General features: G+C 39.4%; 1 protein-coding gene across 1 annotated transcript; it reads left to right on the top strand.

Annotated features, from left to right (window-relative positions):
• Nucleotides 1–6,984: 6,984 nt before the first annotated feature.
• On the top strand, nt 6,985–19,457 carry LOC120270285 (probable lipid II flippase MurJ). Its single transcript, XM_039277303.1, has 9 exons — nt 6,985–7,270; nt 7,360–7,418; nt 7,518–7,582; nt 8,235–8,278; nt 8,861–8,903; nt 9,778–9,838; nt 9,941–10,008; nt 10,926–10,977; nt 19,389–19,457. Exons 1-9 carry the CDS (start codon nt 6,985–6,987, stop codon nt 19,455–19,457), a joined length of 747 nt encoding a protein of 248 aa, XP_039133237.1.
• Nucleotides 19,458–22,142: the final 2,685 nt, after the last annotated feature.

Raw genomic sequence — 22,142 nt, forward strand, 5'->3', positions numbered from 1 at the left:
ACAGTAGCTCTCTTCCTTACCCATTCATGACTCATGGTTTCAAAGCATTGAAATAAGAGCGGGGAGGGTGTGGAGTGAGCCTAGGTGAGAGACTAGACTCTCCAGGAGCGGGTAAGATTATTCCGAAAATATTAAGTATATGACTCCGCAGTGTTATGAATGCTGGCCAGAAGGTGAAGATGACACCAAAGGAAAGGGTATTTAATCAACCTCACATGCAGTACGGGTGTCCAGGAATTTTACAGAAAGAAACATTCAATGAGAAAGAAAATGCTGAGTTGACTGGGAGAAGAAGTGGACGTGAGCGTCGAGCGAGCACCCGCCTAGTTGGGTTCGTTCTTGAGTGACAGCGTGTCCAAAAGGGGCGATGCACATACGAGGAGTTGGTTGTGCATGGGGTGGGAGAAAAGAGAAGATAAAAAGGTGAGGATGGGCAAAAGGGAAGGCAAGCAAAAAGAAGAAAGAGGCTGAGGTCTGTTCTCTGGTTCTCCGGTGGGTTCTCCGGTGGCCGGCGACGGAAGGGATTCATTCCCAAGTTATCTTACTGTCTTTCCAGTATATTTTCTTCCGATCTACTTGTTTCTGTTGTTTGTTTGATGAATTGGAACTTATTTTACATCGAATCTTGTTAATTCTGGAGATTTTGTTGCTTAATATAGCTGAGACTATTGATCTGGAGAGCTTTTGTTGTGTGTTTTAGTTTAGCTAACTTGTTGATTGGAGAATTAGTTGCTTAATTTCACAACATATTTGGTGCTTTCGTTCACACTCATGGTGAAGCTACGAGGAATGAAGGATTTGATTGCTCGAATTGATACCATCTTTTTCGGTCGTGGATCAGCGTGAAGAGCGTTTTGTTGGCTACTATGGATGAGCGAGATGAGAGGGTTAAGTTGGTGGAGCAATCTCGTCTCGGATTTCTAAATGTTTGGAAGCTTCTGACACCGCAAACCAATTCTTCACTAACAATACCTATGTCTTCGAGGGAGTTTGGATCCGGATCATACTATGGAGTCACCATGAAGGATCGGAGGCAGAGGCACTTACATCCGAGTACAAACACGCTCTGCTCGAGTTGATTTTTCCTCGGTTTGATGGTGAGGATGTGTTGAATTGGATTTTTCAAAGGTGAGAGATTCTTTCATTATTATGATATTCATGATCCCCATCGATTGGATATAGTGACCATTCATTTTGATGGACCCAGATAATACCATGGTTTCAAATGTTGATGAAAACGAGAGACGAGTGACAAATGGGATGAATTGGTAATTGCATTGGAAGATGATTATGGGCCTTACGAATTTGATAAGCCGAATTAGCATTGTTTAAACTAACTCGGGATGATTACATGCGGGTCTTATTACCAAAAATTCACTACTTTAGCAAATCGGGTTGATGGCATTACGAGAGTATTATTATCTTGTTTCATCGATGGTGAAGAGGGACATTCGGAGGGATATAATCCCATTAAAAGCCAACATCAATTCAAAAGCTGCTTTGCATTAGCGGATTGTATGAAGACAAATATTTTCCTAATACAAAATCAATGGTGAAGAGACTCACTTATCCTCGATATTAAAAGTCGTGCATGTGCACGGGAAACTTCGTGTATGGCAATCGAGAAAAATGTTACTCAATTGCTTCTATTCTTTGGACCTTCTATTATGGCAAGTAGCTCAAACAATTTCTCGACCTTTTCGCGAGGATCGGGTTTTGAGGAAATGCAAATACGGAAAGCTAAAGGGCTGTGTTTTTAAGCGTGATGAAAAATTCACACCCTCTCATAGATGCGCTTCTCGGAAATTATTATTACTACAATGGGATCACGGATCCTCCGAGATGATATTGAGGAAGTGGACAAAAAACACGGTTTCGATTATATTGTGGCGGTGGAAAATTCTCAACGATGAGAGGAAGAAGCACCGGCCAAACTAGCTCTTAATGCTATGAATTCTTCCAACCTCTCGGGCACGCTGAGATTTACTTGGGTACCATCAAAGGGCATCAATCAAAATCTTGTTGGATGGGGGTAGTGATGAGAATTTCATCCAACCGAGACTTGCTAAATTCTTACATTTGGAAATTCACCTACATCCCCAATTAAAAGTCATGGTGGGAAATGGCACGAGCATTGCAAGTAGAGGGTTGTATTGAGAAATTGTCGAGTAAATATTCAAGGTAATCAACTTGACTTCCCGGTTTATTTCTGCCCTATTCTGGTCTTTGAACTAATTCACGGTGTCTGCTTGGTTGGCTACTTTGGGGCCACATATGGTGGATTATAATACTAGACTAATCCAATTTCATTCCGATATGAAGTTCATTAAGTTGCAAGGTGATGTTTCTTGGTACCTCAACAAACTTCTTTTGAATCAATTTCATAGATTGTAGCGATGACTAAAGCGATTGCTTTGAATGTTACACAATCAACGATATGGGTGGTGATCAAAAACTAAATCAGAAGATTCAGTTATATCTTCTTCAGAATTCTACTCCAAATTTGGAAATTAGTACACGGATGCACGATACTTTGAGAGATTTGTTATTCTACGAGTATCAAGAGGTGTTCTCTATACCAACTGGTCTTCCTCCTTCCCGCCAATGCAATCACAAAATTGAATTACTTCAAATGCTCAACCAGGTTAAGGTGAAGCCTTATCGCTATCCTCATAGCCAAAAGACAGAAATTGAAGCACAAGTAAAGAAAAATGTTAGAAGATGGCATAATTGAGCAGCGATACAAAGCCTTTTTCTTCACCAGTTCTACTTGGTTAAGAAAAAGGATAGCTCTGGCGTTTTTACCGACATTAGAGGCTTTGAATGCCATCACAGTGAAGGATGCTTTCCCTATTCCAGCTGTAGATGAACTCTTGGATGAATTGGGTGGTGCGAAAATTTTTTCTAAGCTTGATTTGCGTTCAGGTTATCACCAAGTGCTGTTACATCCTGATGACAAACACAAATCTGCATTTAGGACCCATCATGGCCATTTTCAATGGCTAGTAATGCCATTTGGCCTCTCGAATGCACCTGCAACCTTTCAAGCTCTAATGAACAACATCTTTCATTTTGCCATGAGGAGGTATGTGCTGATTTTTTTTGATGATATCTTGGTCTATAGCATTGATTGGCCTACTCATCTTCAACACTTAGATACAGTTTTACATACTCTACAGCAGAATGAACTGTATGCAAAGTTTTCCAAATGCAGTTTTGGCTTATTTCAAATAGAGTATCTCGGTCATATTGTATCTGCAGAGGGTGTGAAAATGGATCCAGATAAAATTTCAGCAATACTCAACTGGCCAAATCCAATTAATTTGAAACAGTTGCGAGGATTTTTGGGCCTTAGTGGCTATTATCGTAGATTTATTCAGAACTATGCTAAGTTGGCATGTCCTTTAACTGAATTGCTCAAGAAAGATCAGTTTCTGTGGTCAGAACAAGCTCAATTGGCTTTTGAAAAATTGAAGTCTGCTATTATTTCAGCTCCTGTTTTGCATTTACCTGATTTTTCTAAAACATTTGTTTTAGAGACTGATGCATCAGGCACAGGGATTGGCGCAATTCTCAGTCAACAAAATCACCCCATTGCTTATTTTTCAAGAAAATTGACCACACGAATGCAACATCAGTCAGCTTATGTTCGAGAGCTTTATGCTGTTACTGAGGCAGTCAATAAATTTCGGCATTATTTGCTCGGTCATCCATTTATCATTAGAACTGATCAAGAGGCTTTGAAGCATCTATGTCAACAGACAATTCAAACACCAGAACAACAACGTTGGCTACCAAAATTGTTGGGTTATGATTTTAAAATTGAATACAAACCAGGGAAGGAGAATATTGGTGCTGATGCTCTATCAAGGAGTTTCTTGTTAGCTTTTTCCTCTAGGCAATGCACATTATTGTCCCAATTGCAGCAACTTCAGCAACAAGATCAATTACATGTTTAAGAAAATAAAGCTACGGAGCAGGCCAACATACTTGGCAGTATTTTTCTCTTGGCGCCAGAATTTATTGATGGCGGCGCATAGAAATTGTTGTTCCATTGGATCCAACAATCGAACTCAATTGTTATATGAGTATCACTAGCACTCCACTTGGGGAGGACATGCGGATTTTACGAGGACATATGCGAGGTTAGCACTACAATTTTATTGGCACGAAATGATACAAGATGTGAGCAATTTATCAAACAATGTCTCATCTCGTCGAAAGCAAAATCGGGAACATACTAATCCTAAAGGATTTACTATTCATCCTTTACCAATTCCACAACATATTTGGGAGGACATCTCTATTGATTTTTATCTACGACCTTACCAATTTCCAAAGGTTTCTGGTTATTTTTTGTCGTGGTGGGCGGGTTGTCTAAAGTCCGGTCACTTTTATTCCGCTCGGCAAATTTTCCTCTAGAGTGGTTCTATGATGCTTTCATTAAAAATGTGGTTAAACTACATGGAGTGCCCAAAACAATTGTGAGTGGCCGTGACAAGGTGTTTCTCGGTAATTTACGAAAGTACTTATTTAAAGCAATGGGGACTACATTGGCTATGTCTTCTGCATACCATCCTCAGTCAGATGGTCAAACCGAGGCATTAAATAAGTGTGTGGAATGTTACCTTCGCTGTTTTGTTTCAGAAAATCCCAAAATTTGGAGTGATTGGCTTCCATGGGCTGAGTATTGGTATAATTCGGCTTTCCATACTAGTGCTGGCATGACACCATTCAAAATAGTGTATGGTCGTGACCCGCCTACTCTTGTTCCTTATTATTCGAATGACAGGGATCCTCCAGATTTAGCTCAAATGTTGTCTTCAAGAGACCAAATTTTACAGCAGCTGCAACAGAATTTAATTAAAGCACAGGCAAGGATGAAGAGTTTAGCTGATAAAAAAAGATTGGAAGTTTCTTTTGCTGTGGGAGATTGGGTGCTGGTGAAATTGAAACCTTATCGGCAACATTCTCTTGCTTTGCGCAAAAATCAGAAGTTGGGGATGCGATACTTTGGTCCATTTCAAATTACTCAGCAAATTGGCTCAGTTGCTTACAGGTTATTATTACCTGATTATGCCCGAATTCACCCAGTGTTCCATGTTTCATTGCTCAAGAAATTTGAGGGCAATCCTGCATCTATATCAGAACACCAGAGGATTCCATTTATTACAAATGAGAAAGGGCCCATTTTACAACCTCATAGCATTCTTCACAAGCGTCAGATCATTCGTAATGGGCAGCCAATTCAACAAATTCTGATTCATTGGGAAGGCATGGATAGTGGCGATGATTCTTGGGAAGATTATGATCAAATTCAACAAGCTTATCCTGCATTTGACCTTGGGGACAAGGTCATGATTAATGGGGGAGGAAATGTTATGAATGCTGGCCAGAAGGTGAAGATGACACCAAAGGAAAGGGTATTTAATCAACCTCACGTGCAGTACGGGTGTCCAGGAATTTTACAGAAAGAAACATTCAATGAGAAAGAAAATGCTGAGTTGGATTTGGGAGAAGAAGTGGGACGTGAGCGTGCGGCGAGCACCCGCCCTAGTTGGGTTCGTTCTTTGAGTGACAGCAGTGTCCAAAGGCGTGCGTGATGAGAGTTGGTTGTGGGTGGTGGGAGAAAAGAGAAGATAAAAAGGTGAGGATGGGCAAAAGGGAAGGGAAGCAAAAAAAGAAGAAAGAGGTACGAGTGCATTCTCTGGTTCTCCGATTGGGTTCTCCGTTGGCCCAGTGACGGAAGGGATTCATTCCCAAGTTATCTTCTTGTCTTTCCGAGTATATTTTCTTCCGATCTACTTGTTTACATTGTTTGTTTGATGAATTGGAACTTATTTTACATCGAATCTTGTTAAATCACGGAGATTTTGTTGCTTAATATAGCTGAGACTATTGATCTGGAGAGCTTTTGTTGTGTGTTTTAGTTGCAACTTGTTGATTGGAGAATTAGTTGCTTAATTTCACAACAGTTGAGTCCCGGCTTTATAAATAAATAAAACTTAAAATAGATACAGTTTAGATTCTAGCTCTGTTAAAATAGTTCAGTTAAAATAGTGTAACCCAAGTTTTGAACTTAACAAAACTTGGCTCGACTTTGGCAAGATTACATTTCTCGCAAAACTTGTAACTAAAGTCCTGCTTGGTCAATTGGCCTGATGGCTTTCTTTCTTTAATAAGTGACTAATGTGTGTGGGTCCCAATTTGCTCATTACCAATGGTCAAACGCAGATATGTGTTTTAAAGAATTTAATAATTTTTATTATTTTAAGAAATTCTAATATTGTTGTTTGATGATCCCCATGAAATAGCTGAATTACTCACCTTAACTCTTCAAATAGTGCTAATCATTTTTCTATTTCTCACTATTGATGCTTTACTTAGGTTTTAATGTCTTTTATTTTATTTTATTTTATTTTTTATTTATATACAATTGTTTTTTAATAATATTTTTTTAATAAAATACACATAAACCACAAAAAAAAATATGTATATATGTAAAATTAATATCTCAACTATGTGAATTGAGATTTATATTTGTCTCCTCAATAATAACACGAACATCCTACGTAATACTTAACGGACCGGTGCCAATAAATATCATTAGTTATTAAGAACAATATATATTTTTTTAATGTAAAAAAATCTTCTATATTAATAAAAAATTCATACAATTTTCTATTATTATTATTTTTTAATAAAATGCACAATTTATCTATTAAAATTAACCATATATGCATTTCAAAATTAATTTATATACCAGCAAATACATAAAAAAAAATCATTTTAACTCACATTAAAACTTCAGCTATGTGTAACTGTGTCTCTTTACATGAAGCAACATTCATCATCTAATTATATATATCTTTAAAAAAATATATATATGAACAAAAATAGGAAAAAAAGATATTTGCTTAGCATTTTAAAAAGGGCATGAGGGTTTTCAGTTGAGTGTTGGCGCTCAAAAGTCTCTCAGTGATAATGGCGATCGCTGAGCTACCCTCACGGCATGCCTCCATCCACTGCCGCTCAGTGATCCACGCCCACGGCTCCCCGCCGGCGGCGGCGGCGGAGACGGTCAATGTTCGATCCTCAATGGAGCTCTCTGGGAAACCTCCTGTCTCTCTCCGACTCTCCATTGCCTCCTATTCAGCTAGAAAACCCCTTCCTCAGATCATTCGCTGTCACAGAAACCCTAGCTCTTCATCCTGTGTATCTTCTTGCTCTGAAGGGTGCTCTGAAGATACTTCAAAGGATTTCACTAGTGGTGATCAACATTCTCCTCAGCAACATTCAAGTAATGAAGATGAAATTTCTCTTTTGATTCGGTTTTTAATAATACTAATAATTTCGCAGATGGATTGGTTAGACGTGCTAGTTTGGTTGGTGCAGCGACGATAGTTAGCAAGATTTTGGTAAAATTTTCTAATTTTTGGGGGTTTATTGGACCTCAATGGTGGATTTCATTTTGATTTTGTGTTTTGGTTTTTGTCTGAAATGTGGAAATTTTGAAGGGACTTGTTAGGGAGATTGCTCTGGCTTCGGTTATTGGAGTGGGGCCTGTAGCAACCGCATTCAAGTAATATTTTATTTAGCTCTTGCCCCTTTTTTAATCGTATGCTAATGTTTAGTATTTGTTATCTGCCACTTGATGTTTGTACTTGTTTTGAATTTCCTCTGAATATTGGTTTGGATTATTTTACCTGTCCTTAAATCATCACAAGATTGTGATTGTTAATGCTAACCTAAAACCAATATCAGGGTGGCTTTTTGTTTGTTTCTTTGCTGTCAGGTATATCTGATTTGATTGTAATAAATCATTGTGATTGTTAATTGTGAGTCAAAACTATTTTGTTACTGATAGACAGTACTAGTAGTCAGGACTGAAAAAGATGCTATTTACTATTGTTGCTCAATATTCTTATCTAGTATATATGTTATTTCTAATTACGGCTTCAATGTAAGGACACTGCCTTAACTATCAATTTCTCCATATAACTGGATTGATGTTTTTAAAGAATCTAAATGTAAAAAAAACCACAGAATAACATGCAAAAAGTAAGAGGTATCGTTAATGATATGGTCTTGCATAGTTCATTGACAATTTGCAGTCTGCAGGTATCCTAACAGATCATCTGTGTATTGGATGGTGGCTTTGTCAGAATACTGCTCAAAGTTTATGTGCTGAATATATTCGGTTGCCTAATTACTTTCCCATTTTCTGTTTTCAGCCATGCTGTTGTGCTTCCAAGGTTTTCTTCTTCTTTTTTAGGAGGTATCTTAAGAAATTTTCAATTTTTTTTCTTAGTGTATTACTTGGATATACATATGCATGTATGTTTTGTAGTAACTGATACTTTTGCTTATTGGGCTGGATATGTCTATGCATCACATAATCAACAGTGTACTTCTAGCTGTAAATATGAATTTGGATTTGGCATTCTCTAAATTTTTATGATGTCTGTTTCTGTGCCTTTTTCTCTATTCATGGAAAACAATATTACCTAATGCATAGTCAGAAACAGGATCACACCGATTATGGCTTACATAAAATGATCTCTGATTCTTCTCTGCTTTTGTTTTAGTCCTGCATTATTGTGTGCACCACTGAAAATCATATCACTACAAAATTAAAATTATCTTGCCATGACAGATGCTTGCACTGCAATTGTCAAGTGTCAGAAGCTGAGTTATTTAATTGAATTTAGAATCTGGATATCATATCTTATTCTCGATTTAAATTTGTTCTTCATTTCTTGAGAAACTTAGATATATTTTCCTGTCAAGCAGTAACAGCTGCTCTTCTTATATAATAACTTGTAAGTATATGCTGACTTATTGCATTGGAAACTTGCAGCTGTAAAGGGACCCATTCATATCACAGCTGCTACAACATTGAGGTATCTTTCGGTATAGTGTAATACCTGTGCATCTTCAATTTGTATTCTTTTCTTAATAACGTTTAACCAAAAGGTACAAAATATGTAATTACTGAATGAAGAATGCCTTATGGGTCATCCATAAGGTAACAATAACAATCTAGTTTACTATCTATTGAAAAGAAATAAAAAATTTGATTACAATGTAGAGTCACACACAACAACATTAATGGAAAGCAAATTGTATTTGTTAAAAGTTTTTTTTCTAATGTTTTTTACTCAATTATAAAAAAGAGATTTTGTATGCCATAAAACGTACTCTGAGATACTGTTATTTCATGGCTTCCCCAGATCTGGATTATCAAGATTAGTACTGTCCTTTTCTTCAGGTTTTTACCCATCAAGAATAATAATGAGAGTTTCTGGATACTAGTCCTAATGTTGTTGTAGATGCCCTTATTTGGCTGTTCACATACACCACTCAAAAATGTTCCTTGTAAGGGCTTTTAACGGCTTTAACCTTATGTTAAAGCCCTATCTGCAATATGCATGCATATTGGATACTAAAGGCTGATGACAAGCTCATTGCAAGGCAAAATATCATATATTTCGAAGCATGCTAAAACTTCAGGGTTTTTATTTTTGTTTATCTTAATATTCTAGCTTGCTTTGTAGCCAATCGAAAATTTTTTAGAATACCTCGTATCCAATGGCAATTATCGTTGCTTGAGAATTTGAAATGTCAGCTAGCGCTCATGTAGCAAGCATGTAAAATTTTTATTAGTGGTCAAAGTAGCAATTCTATATGCTTGATCGGTATGAGTTTAACATTTATAAATTCAAAAAGTATTCCCTTTTTTTTTCTTTGGCCAATAGTTTCATTCACTTTTGACAGTAAGCTTTCAAGTGAAACTAGAAGGCAATTGACTCAAAAAGTTCAAACTATTATGCTCCTGGTATGCTTATTATTTTTCATTCATAGCTTTGTATTCCCAAGCTCTTTTATTTATTTATTTATTTATTTTTACATCTGAGATCCACATTACATGGTGATGTAGATTGGAGGTGCATTTGCTGCTTTGACATACATATTTGCAGAGGACGTCATTTTTTTATCTGCCCCTGGGTAAGTGTACAATTTTATATTGGATATGGTTCAATCCAAGTTTGTTTTCCGAATATGTGGGTGCTTTTTCACAAATAGAGAACCTACTAATATGTAGTTGGATAAGGCTCGTGATCAAAGCCATTTTCTTGGGTTCCTTTAACCACCTTCACATTGGTAAGCGGTTCAAAGCAGGCTGACATTCACTTTGAGTGCCACTTCTACCAATAACACTATGTCTACCTATTTTCTTGTTCAACTACTTAGCATTATGACATGTTTAGCAATATACAATTCTCTGACTATTTATTACCAACCAACCAAACTCTTAACTCCTACATAGGTCTGGTTCTTTGCTATTAGCTTGATCTGTGAACTGCCATACAACAAATGCAAATGCAATATGCATGAGTTTTCTGTACAAATTGCCTTTCAATGGACATATAACCTTGTTTACAGCCTTGGCTGGTTGTTTAGCTTTTTTGAGTTTTGAGTATTGATCTTGACATTCTATATCTTTACCTTGATGGACAATGCTACATTTTTAGTCTTTAGTTTATTCAAACTTCACCTGACCAAATGTATGATTTGGTTTTTTGTTGGCCGAGGTATCTATTTCCCCCACTATCTGTTTTATACTTTGGAGTTGTTTCAAATTTTCTGTTATCATGTTGCTCACATTAACCATTTCAAGCATTGGACATGCAAACTTCCATAGATTAGAAATTCCTGAAAATACACATGACAATCTTAAGTTTTAAATCATTCTTTTTAAAGTTAACATCATGTGTGACAGATGATATTTCACTAGTTACCACTAGTCCTTTCAGATTTATTAGAGATCTTCTGTACATGCCTTATTTGAAGAAGAAAAAACTTCACTAATGGTTTCCTTAAAATAAGCATCTGATTTTTGTATTTTTGTTTGCAATGAACAGCTTATGGGTGTTGACCAATGGCCAGCTTATTAGAGAAATGGCCATGACTCAGGTTTGTTCCTAACACCTATTTGTTGTTGTAGCTTTCCTATAGTTGTTATATAGCCGTGAGATGCGTTATTTTTATCTCAGCTTTTCACTTGTTATGCTCAACATTGAAATTTTGGCAACCCTTGTATTCGAGAGTGGTATCCGCACATATGGACACTGGCATCTGTGTTCTTCTACATGGGGCACATCCAGTTATGGTTTTATTTGATTCTTTAAAAAAAGGAAAATGAGAATGGGCCATTGAAAGAGTGCATGCCTGCGTTTGAGACCACAACTCTTTAAGTGAGTAGTTAAATGACTAAAATAATGAAAAATTTCTAAGGAGAGGTAGTTACGTATTGTCATTTAATTGATTTACTAGAAAATTTTGAAATAAGCTCATCATTTTATGTTTCTATTTTTAAATATTACTGTGAGTGCATTTAAGTATTATTTAGTCGGGCTTCAGACAGTGTTGAAAGTTAATTTGTATATGGTTTGCATACAACTTGTTGGTTAGGAAGTAATTGAACCACCAATTGGAGCTTAGGTCATCTATGCTACAGACTAATGTGTTAGCAGGCAGTAGCTAGTCGGGTATCCAGGAAGGGGTTAGCATAATGAAGAAATCAGCCATTGACATGGCTCATTATGACACTCCAAAATGGTTGAAATATGAAGATTTTTGACTCCTACTTGTCGGATACAAAGTAATTGAACTACTAATTGGAACTAAGAAATCCTAATAGTACGAACATCCTTAAAAATTTGATGATAAAAATTGTACTTGATAAGGTTTATAAAACTGCAGAGCGACCGGGTGGGTAAAAATGTTGGATTGGTAAAGTTGTAGCTCCATTTTGGAATTGTAGTTAGGGTCGCTTAGCTTGCAGTTTAGGTGTTTGCTTTAAGATTAATTCTGGGAGATCATTTTAATATTATTTATGTAGCTATAATCATTGTTCTTTCTTGTAAATAAGTTGCTTGCTACATGTGAGAGCTGCTTTTAATCCTCATAACTTAAAAAAGGTTCTTCACATGGTGATTGGGATAAGCTCCTTTTTTCGAAAAGACTTTTTGAAATCCTTTTGATGCAAATGCTGCCAGTGCTTCCAGACAGTCCCTTGAGAATATCTGTAGCGGGGCTTTGCGATGTCCGTCCTTGGCAGGGTGTGACCGGGTCGCTTGGCCGAGACGATGGTCGAGGGTGAGCATCGGTAGCACAGATTGTACGGTCGGACACCACACTCGATCTTTAGCGGCTATGACATCCCGCGCAACCTAACCTAAAGCGTGATCGGGGCGCGTCGGCAGCGCCGCGCGCAATGACTTAGCGGGGCGTGGTGGTATCGGCAGTGTTATTTCGGGAGATGCCAAAAATATTCTAAGGCATTGGCCTAGAATATATACCCATGACTTTAGCGAGTCATGGATCGGGTCATCGAGGCGGGCGCGGCGAGGGATGGGTTGCTATCGGTAGTATCCGCATAGCTGGCGGCAAGGCCGGCATGACGCATGCAGGCGCGATGTGCACGCGGGCAGGCGGCGCGCAGTTCTTTGCAGGTTGTCAGGGTATGGTGCCTCGGCCATGGACAATCACGATCGCACGACGCAGGCGAGAGCCTTGGCGGGGGCATGGGCAGCGGCATAGCTCGGCATGGCGCCGCGTGGCCTGAGCGTGCGGTCGAGCCATGATGTCATGGTGCTGACTCAGACTGGCATAGAGGCTGGCCACACCCAAGCAAGGTTTAAGACTTGGGTTCTCTTGCCTATAAAAGGAGGGCAAAGGGTGGCCTTGAGAGCCAAGTGAGAATTGTAAGGCCTCAGGTTAAGGTTGTAAACTTTTCCACTTCAAGAGAGTTACTTTTTCTCTCTTCATACTTGGTGTCCTTTGCTTTTTTGCTTCTTTCTTGACCGGATCCTAGGGCATAAGGGAGGAAAGGCTGGGTTGGTGCGAATGAGCGTAGTCAATCGCCGCACGGTGCTGATCTAGCTGGATAAGCCTTGTGACAAGTGGTATCAGAGCCCGAGCTTAAGAAATAGCAAGATGGCGGAAGGAACTAAGACACGAATCCAGCACCTCGAGGACTTGGTGGGTTGGATGATTGTGGTGAACAGGCTGGACTTGACGGTAGGCTTCCTCTCAGAGGGTGTGGGATATATTACTTCTCTTTGTCAGAAATATGACGGCCTTTTTATCGACCTACTTGGATTCCATTATGACATAGGGCGGATGGACCAGTTTGGCTAGAGACTGGACCAATTGGAGAGCAGTGTGGAAGATCTCAAGAGCATGGTAGATGCAATCTTCGAAGGTGACTTTCCCCTGACTTTCTGCCGCAGGTGTCAGATGAGGCGACATCGGCATGCTCCGCCTTGACGCGTTAGGGACGTTATTGGTTCCAATTCCTCGACAGCGGCTGATTCAGCAGAATCCTGTGTTGCGTCCATGAAGCAGATATTCTCGAGGGCAAGGGATTATAGGCGGGAAATGCGGAGGCATCTTGCCCGCCCTACTGGAGTTGTGATCCGAGACGGGCCCATGGAGGTTTACACCGCTCCCGAAGGTGTGATATGCGAGTACTGCGGAGGACCACACGATATGTTGACATGTCCCAAGTTGATGGACCTGTCCCCATTAGATATAGAGGTTAACGGGGGTGCTGAGGGCCCCGTAGCTTGAGGGAGTCGGGCGAGGGGAACAAGTGTGCGGTCCGGGAGAGGCAGAGTTCCCGAGCTTTTGTTTGTTCTCTCTTTTTCCTTGTATCTATAGGGATGTACTTTTTGGCTTGTAAACAATTTTGTTAATCAAGTTTATATCACTATCTCTTTTGTTTAAGAGAATGTGTATCTTGATAATGTAGTTGTGTATAGTAAGTCTATGGAGGACCATATACGTCACTTGAGGGAGGGGTGTTTGCGGTTGGGAGAACACCAACTCTACATCAAGTTGGAGAAGTGCAAGTTCGCTTAGCACAGCATCAAGTTCTTGGGGCACTTGATCTCGCAAGGATAGGTCCGAATGGACGGGAGGAAGGTGGAAGCAATCCTTGACTGGCCAGCACCTGGCAAAGTCTCGGAGTTGCGCTCATTCCTTGGATTGGCCAATTACTATCGAAGTTCATCAAGGGGTACTCCAAGGTGGCAACACCCTGTGACTCTGTGAAAGAGGGTCACGTGAAATTTTGGACGAGGATTAGAAGCGAGCTTTCGAGAAGTTAAAGGCAACCATTTCCAGTGAACCCGTGTTGAAGTTTCCTGACTTCGATGTACCCTTTGAGGTACATGCCTTCTGCTGTCGACAAGGTGATGGCAGAGTGTTGGTCCGAGGAGGATATCCGGTGGCCTTTGGTGTGAAGCTCGAGGATGCTGTGAGCTCAAGTATTCAACACACAAGAAGGAGATGTCTGTGTCACTTTTCTCCATGTGTGGTGAGTCTATCTTTAGAACACATTTTGTGATTAAGATAGACAATGTAGCGAGACAGGCACTGGGACTTATCGATGATGAGGGGTAAAATGTCATATACATTATTTGTACTTATACATGTATACATTATGATACGTATTAATATTTGATATTTGATATTTTTCAACATTTTAACTCATTAAAAGGCAGTTTAATCTAACACAGTAGGCGTATCTATAAAAATGAAGTTTATCATTCATATTCTATTTATTTCAGCAAAAATTTTATACATTCATTCTCGTTTTTCATTTCAATAAGGAGTAATACATGATCATTGTTGGATGATCCGATAATTAATACTAATAATCTAATATACATACTCGGTGAAAAAGCAGAGGATGGAGTGAACTTCGATGAAGAAGTAGCCAAGCAAGGAGGTTGTCGGTGACTCGGTTGATAACGATGCGCTAAGTGTTGATGGAAATAGGTTTGATCATGGGGTAAAAGCCGACGATGATTGTTTTCGAATGTTGGTTAGGTTTGAGAGGGAAAAGAAAGCGAATGGCAGATTAACCCGTCAAGATGATTGGTTTAAGTTCGAGGCGGTCTCTGAAAAAGTCGAATTGGTTTTCGATTAGCGGCGAGGATCACGATCATCAAAGGGATGTGTATTAGTTGGCAGTAGAGAGTTAGTTGGTTTGGTTTTAACCGGTGTTTGTGAAGAGGAAAGTTTGATTGGTGTGATCTAATTTATCGAGGGTTTGAGTATAAGTTCGAGCGCAAATGGAGCGGCTTCCGGATTGTGTTTGTGAAGAAGCGATTCGAGTTGAAGATCAAAGAGAGTGCATAAGTTCGAGGCAGAAGAGGTCTAGCATCGAGTTAGAAGTCAAACGCTCGGAGTTGATTATGATCGTGTGGCTACTGATCGATCAATCAAAAAGGTGAGTTTAAGTTCGGGTAAGTTTGATAAGTGGTTTTGATGCACGGGTTCTTTGCTGCTAGCTTAGTCACCTGAGTCGGTTTCATTTGGTTACCAAAGTTTTAGTATGTTTAAATTCGCGATGTTTTGAAGCTTTTGGTTTGTCGAGTGGGTTTAAGGAGGAATAGGATAGGAGTGACTGAGGGAGTGGAGTCGAGTGAGAATAAAGAATGTGTTTTGGTTGGTGAGGTTTGGAGGTGTAATTTATTGGGAATGGGAAAAGTAAAAGAAAGTAAATATGATAAAATGACACTTATGCCACTTTTGATCGAAAACAAATACTATTATATATATAATAATGGGTTATTTTTAATTATATTTTTAAAAGATATTAACAAAATGTAAATAATTAATTATCAAAAATAAATATTTTAACTTATAATACTACAATTTTCATTCTAATGGATTTAAGTAATAATATCATTAATTAGCTATTAACTAATGGTTTTAATTACAAATTAAATTAAGAAATAATTCGATAAAAGAAGTTAACTATAATAATTTTATATGCACAAGAACAACAATGTAATAAAAATCAAAACAATTAAGAAACATCTTGTAAAATATGATATATATAAGGGGCATATTGAGTGGTTTCATATTCAAGTTGTCGATCACAATCCACACATGGTGTGTGAGTGAGGTGAGACTGGCGCTCACATGGGTGGAGATCTCGCTCCACGCATAATCCCTTCTCCGTTGATTGATGTATACTTTGAACAGTTACGTCCAATCCTGCTCGCTCGCTCGATCTTGACATCCAGGATTCCAAACACCTCCTTGTTTAATGTTTCATGTTTTTACGTTTTCTTTGCAGAAGTCTTCTCTCTTGTATGAATTTTCCAAGACTTATAGAAAGAGTTTTTCTCGAGTTGGAGTTGAATAGAAAACTTACGTTCCTTTTGATGTCCTAGTTGCTTCATTTGAGTCGTTTTAGAGGGCTGCGGCGGTAGTCTTGCTCGAAGGGGATGGTTGAGGGGCACGAAGTTGATCTCGATATGCTTCTCGGTGAGGCAGTGAGCTTGGTGTTGGAATGAACACATCATGCGCAGATTGGCCAGATCAGCGACCACAATAACCGGTGAGAGTGTGGGTTGACTTTGAAGCTTGAGATGCAGTCGGTGATCGACGAGTCCGCATAGCAGCTAGCAGGCCGCGTGAGCTGCACGGTGGCCGGGTCGATGGTGCAGTCGACTCCATGGTCGATGTCTCTAAAAGTCGACGCATCTGTTCAGTTAGTCGAGCGGTGGATGGCTCACTAACCATGTATGTGTAATCGTTCGACACAGCTCTGCCTGCGAGAAAAGCCGACAACCACACATATCGTCGTGGTGGTGAAAGGCGAGTGTGCCCGCAAGACATTTTGGTGTCCGAGGCAGCCCGGTTCGTGGGCCGGTTCTTTATGGCGTTATTTGGTTTAGTGGAATAGGTACGAAGTTCTCTGACCCGATCATCCTCGAGACCGAGTGGCGAGCCGGAGGCGAGCACTGTCGTTGCTCGAGCGTCCTCGGCCGCTCGTCTCGGCTTCGCGGAAGAATTGGGCTGGACCCTCTCTCGACACGGCCAGCAGTTTGCAACTCGTCGATCCTCGGCTTAGCCGGTCGAGTCTTTGAGCTCGCACGAAACTAGCGTATAGTTTAACTCTCGCCTTCACCCGAGGGGTGCATGAGCGCAAAGCGGGCGGTGGGTGTCGCTTGGCGCAACTTATCGCTACGGAGGCGACTAGAGATGATGGAGAAGGCGAGGAATGGTTTAGCGAGCTGCTGGGCGAATGAAGATGTCATCGGGACCAAGGGAGGAGGCCCTTGGGTTCAAAGTAGGAGGCCGTGTGGGCCGAAGTTGGCCTTGGCGGTGTGGAAGAAGTGCATCGAGGAAAGATGTCCCCGAGGGTTTGATCTAGCGGTATGGCGACAGACCGTTTGAGATTATCACCGAAGGTGGGGAGTGGCAGCTTACAGGCTAAACCTATCGAAAGGTTGAAGTACATCCAGCCTTTCATGTGAGTTTTCTTGAAGCTATCGTGCGCATTACTTGACACTGGAGGCGGGAATCGGTTGGGCGGGCGCCTCCGATCGTGCGAAAGGAATTTACTCGGATGGTGAAGACCCCAGATCGGAAGGGTGGAGAGGCGAGCGAAGAAGCCAAGGCAGGACTTATTTTTCTGGTCGATGGAGAAAAGGATCTGGGTCGAGGCGCATGTGGGAGATGGGCCGCAACTCTTTGGCGGGTTCCCGAGGGTTGTTTGGGGTATCTGCCAAGCTACGTCGAGGGAGGGCGTCGGGAGCTGCTTCGAGTGGGGGAGGTTTGTAGCAGGGCTTTGCAGGTGTCATGCTGGCGAGGCGGGCGGCCGGCTCAGCTTGGCGGGGAGCGATGGTTTCGAGGCGAGCATTGGCGGCCTGTGTGTGCGGTCGGACTGCACGCTCGTTTATTAGCGGGTATGACATCCGTGTGACCTAACCTGAGGCGTGATTGGGCGGCGTCGGCGGCGCGTGTGACGTGACCAGGCGGGCGTGGTGAGCCTATCGGTAGTGCTAGGCCGGGAGAGGCCATATTCTAAAGGCGTTGGCCTACGAATATATACCCATGACTTGGGCGGGTCATGGATCGACACGAAGGCGAGGCATGGCAGACAGTCACATCGGTAGATCGGCATGACCTTAAGCGAGGCAGCCACGACCCAGAAGCAAGGCATGAATGACATCTGACAGTGGCATGCCGGCCGGGCCGCAGGTAAGGCTCTACCAAGGATAGCGCAGGCGAGGGTCAGTAAGGCACGAGGTAATGCCAGCGACGCTGAGACAACAGACCATGATGTCCCTCAAGTCGACCAGCCTAACACAAAGGCATGGCCGAAGATAAGGCCCGGCCACACCCAAGCAAGGTTAAGACTTGGGTTCTCCCGCCAAAGAGGAAGCAAAGGGCGGCCTTGAGAGCCAAGTGAGAATTGTAAGGCCTCAGAGCTAAGGTTGTAAACTTTCCACTTCAAGAGAGTTACTTTTTTCTCTTCATACTTGGTGTTTTTGCTTTCTTTGTTTTCTTGACGGATCCTAGGGCATAAGGGAAGAAAGGCTGGGTTGGTACGAATGAGCTGCTAGCCAATCGCCGCACGGTACGATCTAGGTATAAGCCCCATGACAATATCCATGATAGGATAACTTTTTGCTAAACCAATGGAAAATTAATAAACAGGAACATACTCACGTTTGACAAGTTATTCACAGTGGTGTTATTTTGGCGCATGATAAGCACCGGCTTCATACCAACTTATTTGTGCTGGAGTTTCAAACTTTGGCTTAATGCCTTAACCAGGCATGTGATGCAATTTCAGAGAAATCACGGCTTCAATTCCTGCAATCAGAAATTCATGCAATTTCTGGAAGATTGACAGTTAATGAAGAGAGATAAGAAAGGAAGAGAGAAGATGGAAGAAGCAGAAGAGAATGGAGGTTTATTTTTATCCCTTTGGACAACCACCAAGAGAGTATTTATAGCCTGCACCAGGGCATCAAGCCATCATGACTGTTACAAATGTCTGCTGACCAAAAGCCACTAACTAGTTACAGTAGCAAAAATAGAGAATGAATACTGAGCTATTCTATAGCATTTAGAATACTTGGTCCTCATGATTCTGCTCTGTGAAACTTCATCCTTGTGTTGATATTAGTATGGTTGCTTTTCATTGAGGTATGACCCTGATGTTCAGAATTTTTTTTTTTTAAATTTCCCTCTTTAGATAAAAGGCTCTTTAATTTTGACAGTATTAAATATAATATATATATATATATATATTATAATTTAACTAATTTAAATTGTCTGATCAATTATTAGACAAATTCAATCATTACATGTTTCCATCTACAATTTATTAATTTAAGATCTCAACTAGTTTCAATAAATTTGGCAATAAATTTGTTGTTTTTTTTTCTCTCAAGAATCCAATTATATGTTATCCAGGCAATTTTTTTCTTATTGTTTTTCATAAAATTACATAAGCACACATATCACATTCTAGTTTGTTTAATTGTTGTTGTTGTTGTTGTTGACAGCTAAAATTGATGACCCTTGCATTCTGGTTTCTGGTTCCCTCAGAATCGTTCGTTGTCCAACGTGAGTAATTTTAGTTGATTGTTAACTGTTAATGTGTGATTGGCATTTTAACTGCTATGATTATGTAAAGTTGACGGAGATGATCTTTTAGTGCAGAAGGAGATGATCTGCTTCCTTCTCTCAGCCCTTCTATAACTAGTATTGCTATTATGATATCAAAGCTTTTGCTTGAAATAAGTTATTCTTTGAATGAGATACTATGCCTTACTTATTACGTTTCTTGATCCAGCGCAGTATATGTTTTGTTAAATCAATCATGCGCTAATGGTGTGAATAATGTACTATCTGTGCAATAGCTAGTCTATTTCTTTAAGGTTAATCATTGATTCATCTGCTTCATTTTGTTTTCCATTTTATTATAGTCTGTTGTGTGACATTTCTCATTTGTTGGAAGTTTTGAATTCCTCTGATTGATTTTTATATTGTTTAAATTTCAATTTTTTTCAGGAGTCTATATAGCCTGTGGAACTTCTATGATCCTACTGCAGTTGATAACACAGGTTTTCTTCTCAAATTGGCATTCATTTCCCCAGCTTGTAAAAAGTTTTTGTCATATTAAACACACATTAGTGTCTTCTTCAACATCCAACGGGCCCCCATCCAACACACAAAACAGGACAGAAGTCTTAATCTATATCTTGAAGGACTTCTTCAAAAACAAAACATGTTCATGAGGTTTACAAAAATAGAACATAGATTTTTTTCTTCATATACAGCTAAATAACACTGTTAGAGTAGGATCAAAATAATCTGGTGTTCTTCCTTTGAAAGAAGCTCATTTTCTTGATGATACCAGCTATACTTCAGTTCTGGCTTGCTCAGATTACATCCCTTACAGACTATATTTTTCTCATTTGTTCCAGTGCTGCAGCAGCTCTCACTCTAAATTGCCTCAATATCTTTTGGTGTTAGTATAAGCTTATATATTTATTTATTATTACTTTGCATTTTCACCCAATAGTTTAATATTATAACCAGAGTTATTTTAGATTTAATAAATGTCTAAGTTGATTCTCGATTCTCTTAGAAACCATTTACAAATGAATAGAAAATTAAAAATAAAGCAGGAGAAAGCATGAGCATAAGCTAAACAAAGGGAACCTGTTGAACAATTAATAAAAGTTATTCCTAGAGTATCTATATAATTATTCCACCTGATCTAACCATTGTCTGAATCTACCAGGTTTTTTTTCCATTACTGATGCCTCTTTTTGTTTAACCTTGACAGCCCTTCCCTAACTTGTTTTTTTAACTTTTTATGTCAAATATCTTCTTTGTGCCCTCATAGTTAGTTGATGATCCACTAATTCACGAAAGTTAAACACTTTCTTCATCAGGCAAAGTATGGATCATGAGTATATATATACATATATATATACCGATCCATTTTTCTGATCTACAATTTAGTAATTTTAATATATTTACTCAAAACTAGCCTTTTACTTTGGTTCTAATGAGTCTTCCTTGACTGAAATAATGATAAGTATTATTAGGATCAATGAATCAACACAGAGTTAGCCAATCTATCCTGATAATAAATGGCACAATTGATTGAAGAACGTTGTTGCAGTTGGACTGAAGCTGTTAATCTCACCAACACTTGACCACCATGATACATTTAAAAGAGTTAGTATTGACTACATTATCAAGAAAGCGTGAGCTTAACCCCAAAAAGTTGTTGACTAATCAAGCAAAGCACAAGAAAAAACCTCCCATGTCCTTCAATTCAATATCAACCTTCACCAGAAAGATAGATCCAGACCACAAATCAAGTTTCATAACAAATGTTTCAACATGACAAGATCGTCAAATGTTCATTGCCAATTTGATGGAGTCTTTGGCAGATCCTGACCTATCACATAGGCTCATAGTTTGTTACTCTGATATGATTTGAGAACTCCAGATAAATCTTTTCGTTGTTGAAATAGCTTCCTTATTTCACTGATTAGGGAAGAGCTTACTGAAACAAAGCATACATTATTTTTTTCTTACTGGTTTATAATTTGTGACACTCAGTATATAACCAAGATTGGCATCAATGCAAGAGTTTAGATGAACAACAGAGTTGAGCCTAATATTTTCTTGCTGTGTGTTATATTCTTGAATCTACACAAATCTTAGTATACTATCAGAATATATGGACATCTTGTGCTGGTTTTGTTAACAGTTAATATCCAATTTAGATACTATAAAAGTGAAATTTTGAACCCACATCCTTATTACATAATTATAAAGAAATTTCTTTCTTTCATTATTGTATATGTGTGTTAATTGCTATCCTCAAAGTTGCCCCCTAACACTTGGATTCCATTATGTTCACGAGAGACTAGAATATCCGTTTTATGCCACGTCCATCGATATATTATTATTCCTCCAGATGCCACATCTCGGCAAATATCCCAATGGAATTTGTCCAGCATAATTGTTACCTGTAGCCCATTTTGCAAGGCATGTGAGGTAAACCAGTCAAAAGTCCTTTAATTTGATAAAAATACTGTCCAGAAAAATTTATACAGTAATCTTGATGCAGCGCTGCTCATGGTGAGTCTAAAGGAAACCTACTGAAAATCATTTTATTATCCATAGTAAGGTTCCAATTGTACCTTGCAAAGTTCATATCACCAATTTCTTAAATTTTATTTTTGTTCAAAACGTGATTTCTTACTATTTCATTTCTTAACCAAGTTAAAAAG

Source organism: Dioscorea cayenensis, chromosome 10, assembly GCF_009730915.1.
Source record: "Dioscorea cayenensis subsp. rotundata cultivar TDr96_F1 chromosome 10, TDr96_F1_v2_PseudoChromosome.rev07_lg8_w22 25.fasta, whole genome shotgun sequence".
Taxonomy (NCBI): domain Eukaryota; kingdom Viridiplantae; phylum Streptophyta; class Magnoliopsida; order Dioscoreales; family Dioscoreaceae; genus Dioscorea; species Dioscorea cayenensis.

What these genes read in the sequence shown, in the direction of transcription:
- LOC120270285 (XM_039277303.1), top strand. Translation starts at nt 6,985, where the DNA reads ATGGCGATCGCTGAGCTACCCTCACGGCATGCCTCCATCCACTGCCGC. An exon ending in CGATAGTTAGCAAGATTTTG is followed by an intron (nt 7,419 to 7,517) that starts GTAAAATTTTCT and finishes GAAATTTTGAAG; the next exon opens with GGACTTGTTAGGGAGATTGC. An exon ending in GAGAAATGGCCATGACTCAG is followed by an intron (nt 10,978 to 19,388) that starts GTTTGTTCCTAA and finishes TGTTGTTGACAG; the next exon opens with CTAAAATTGATGACCCTTGC.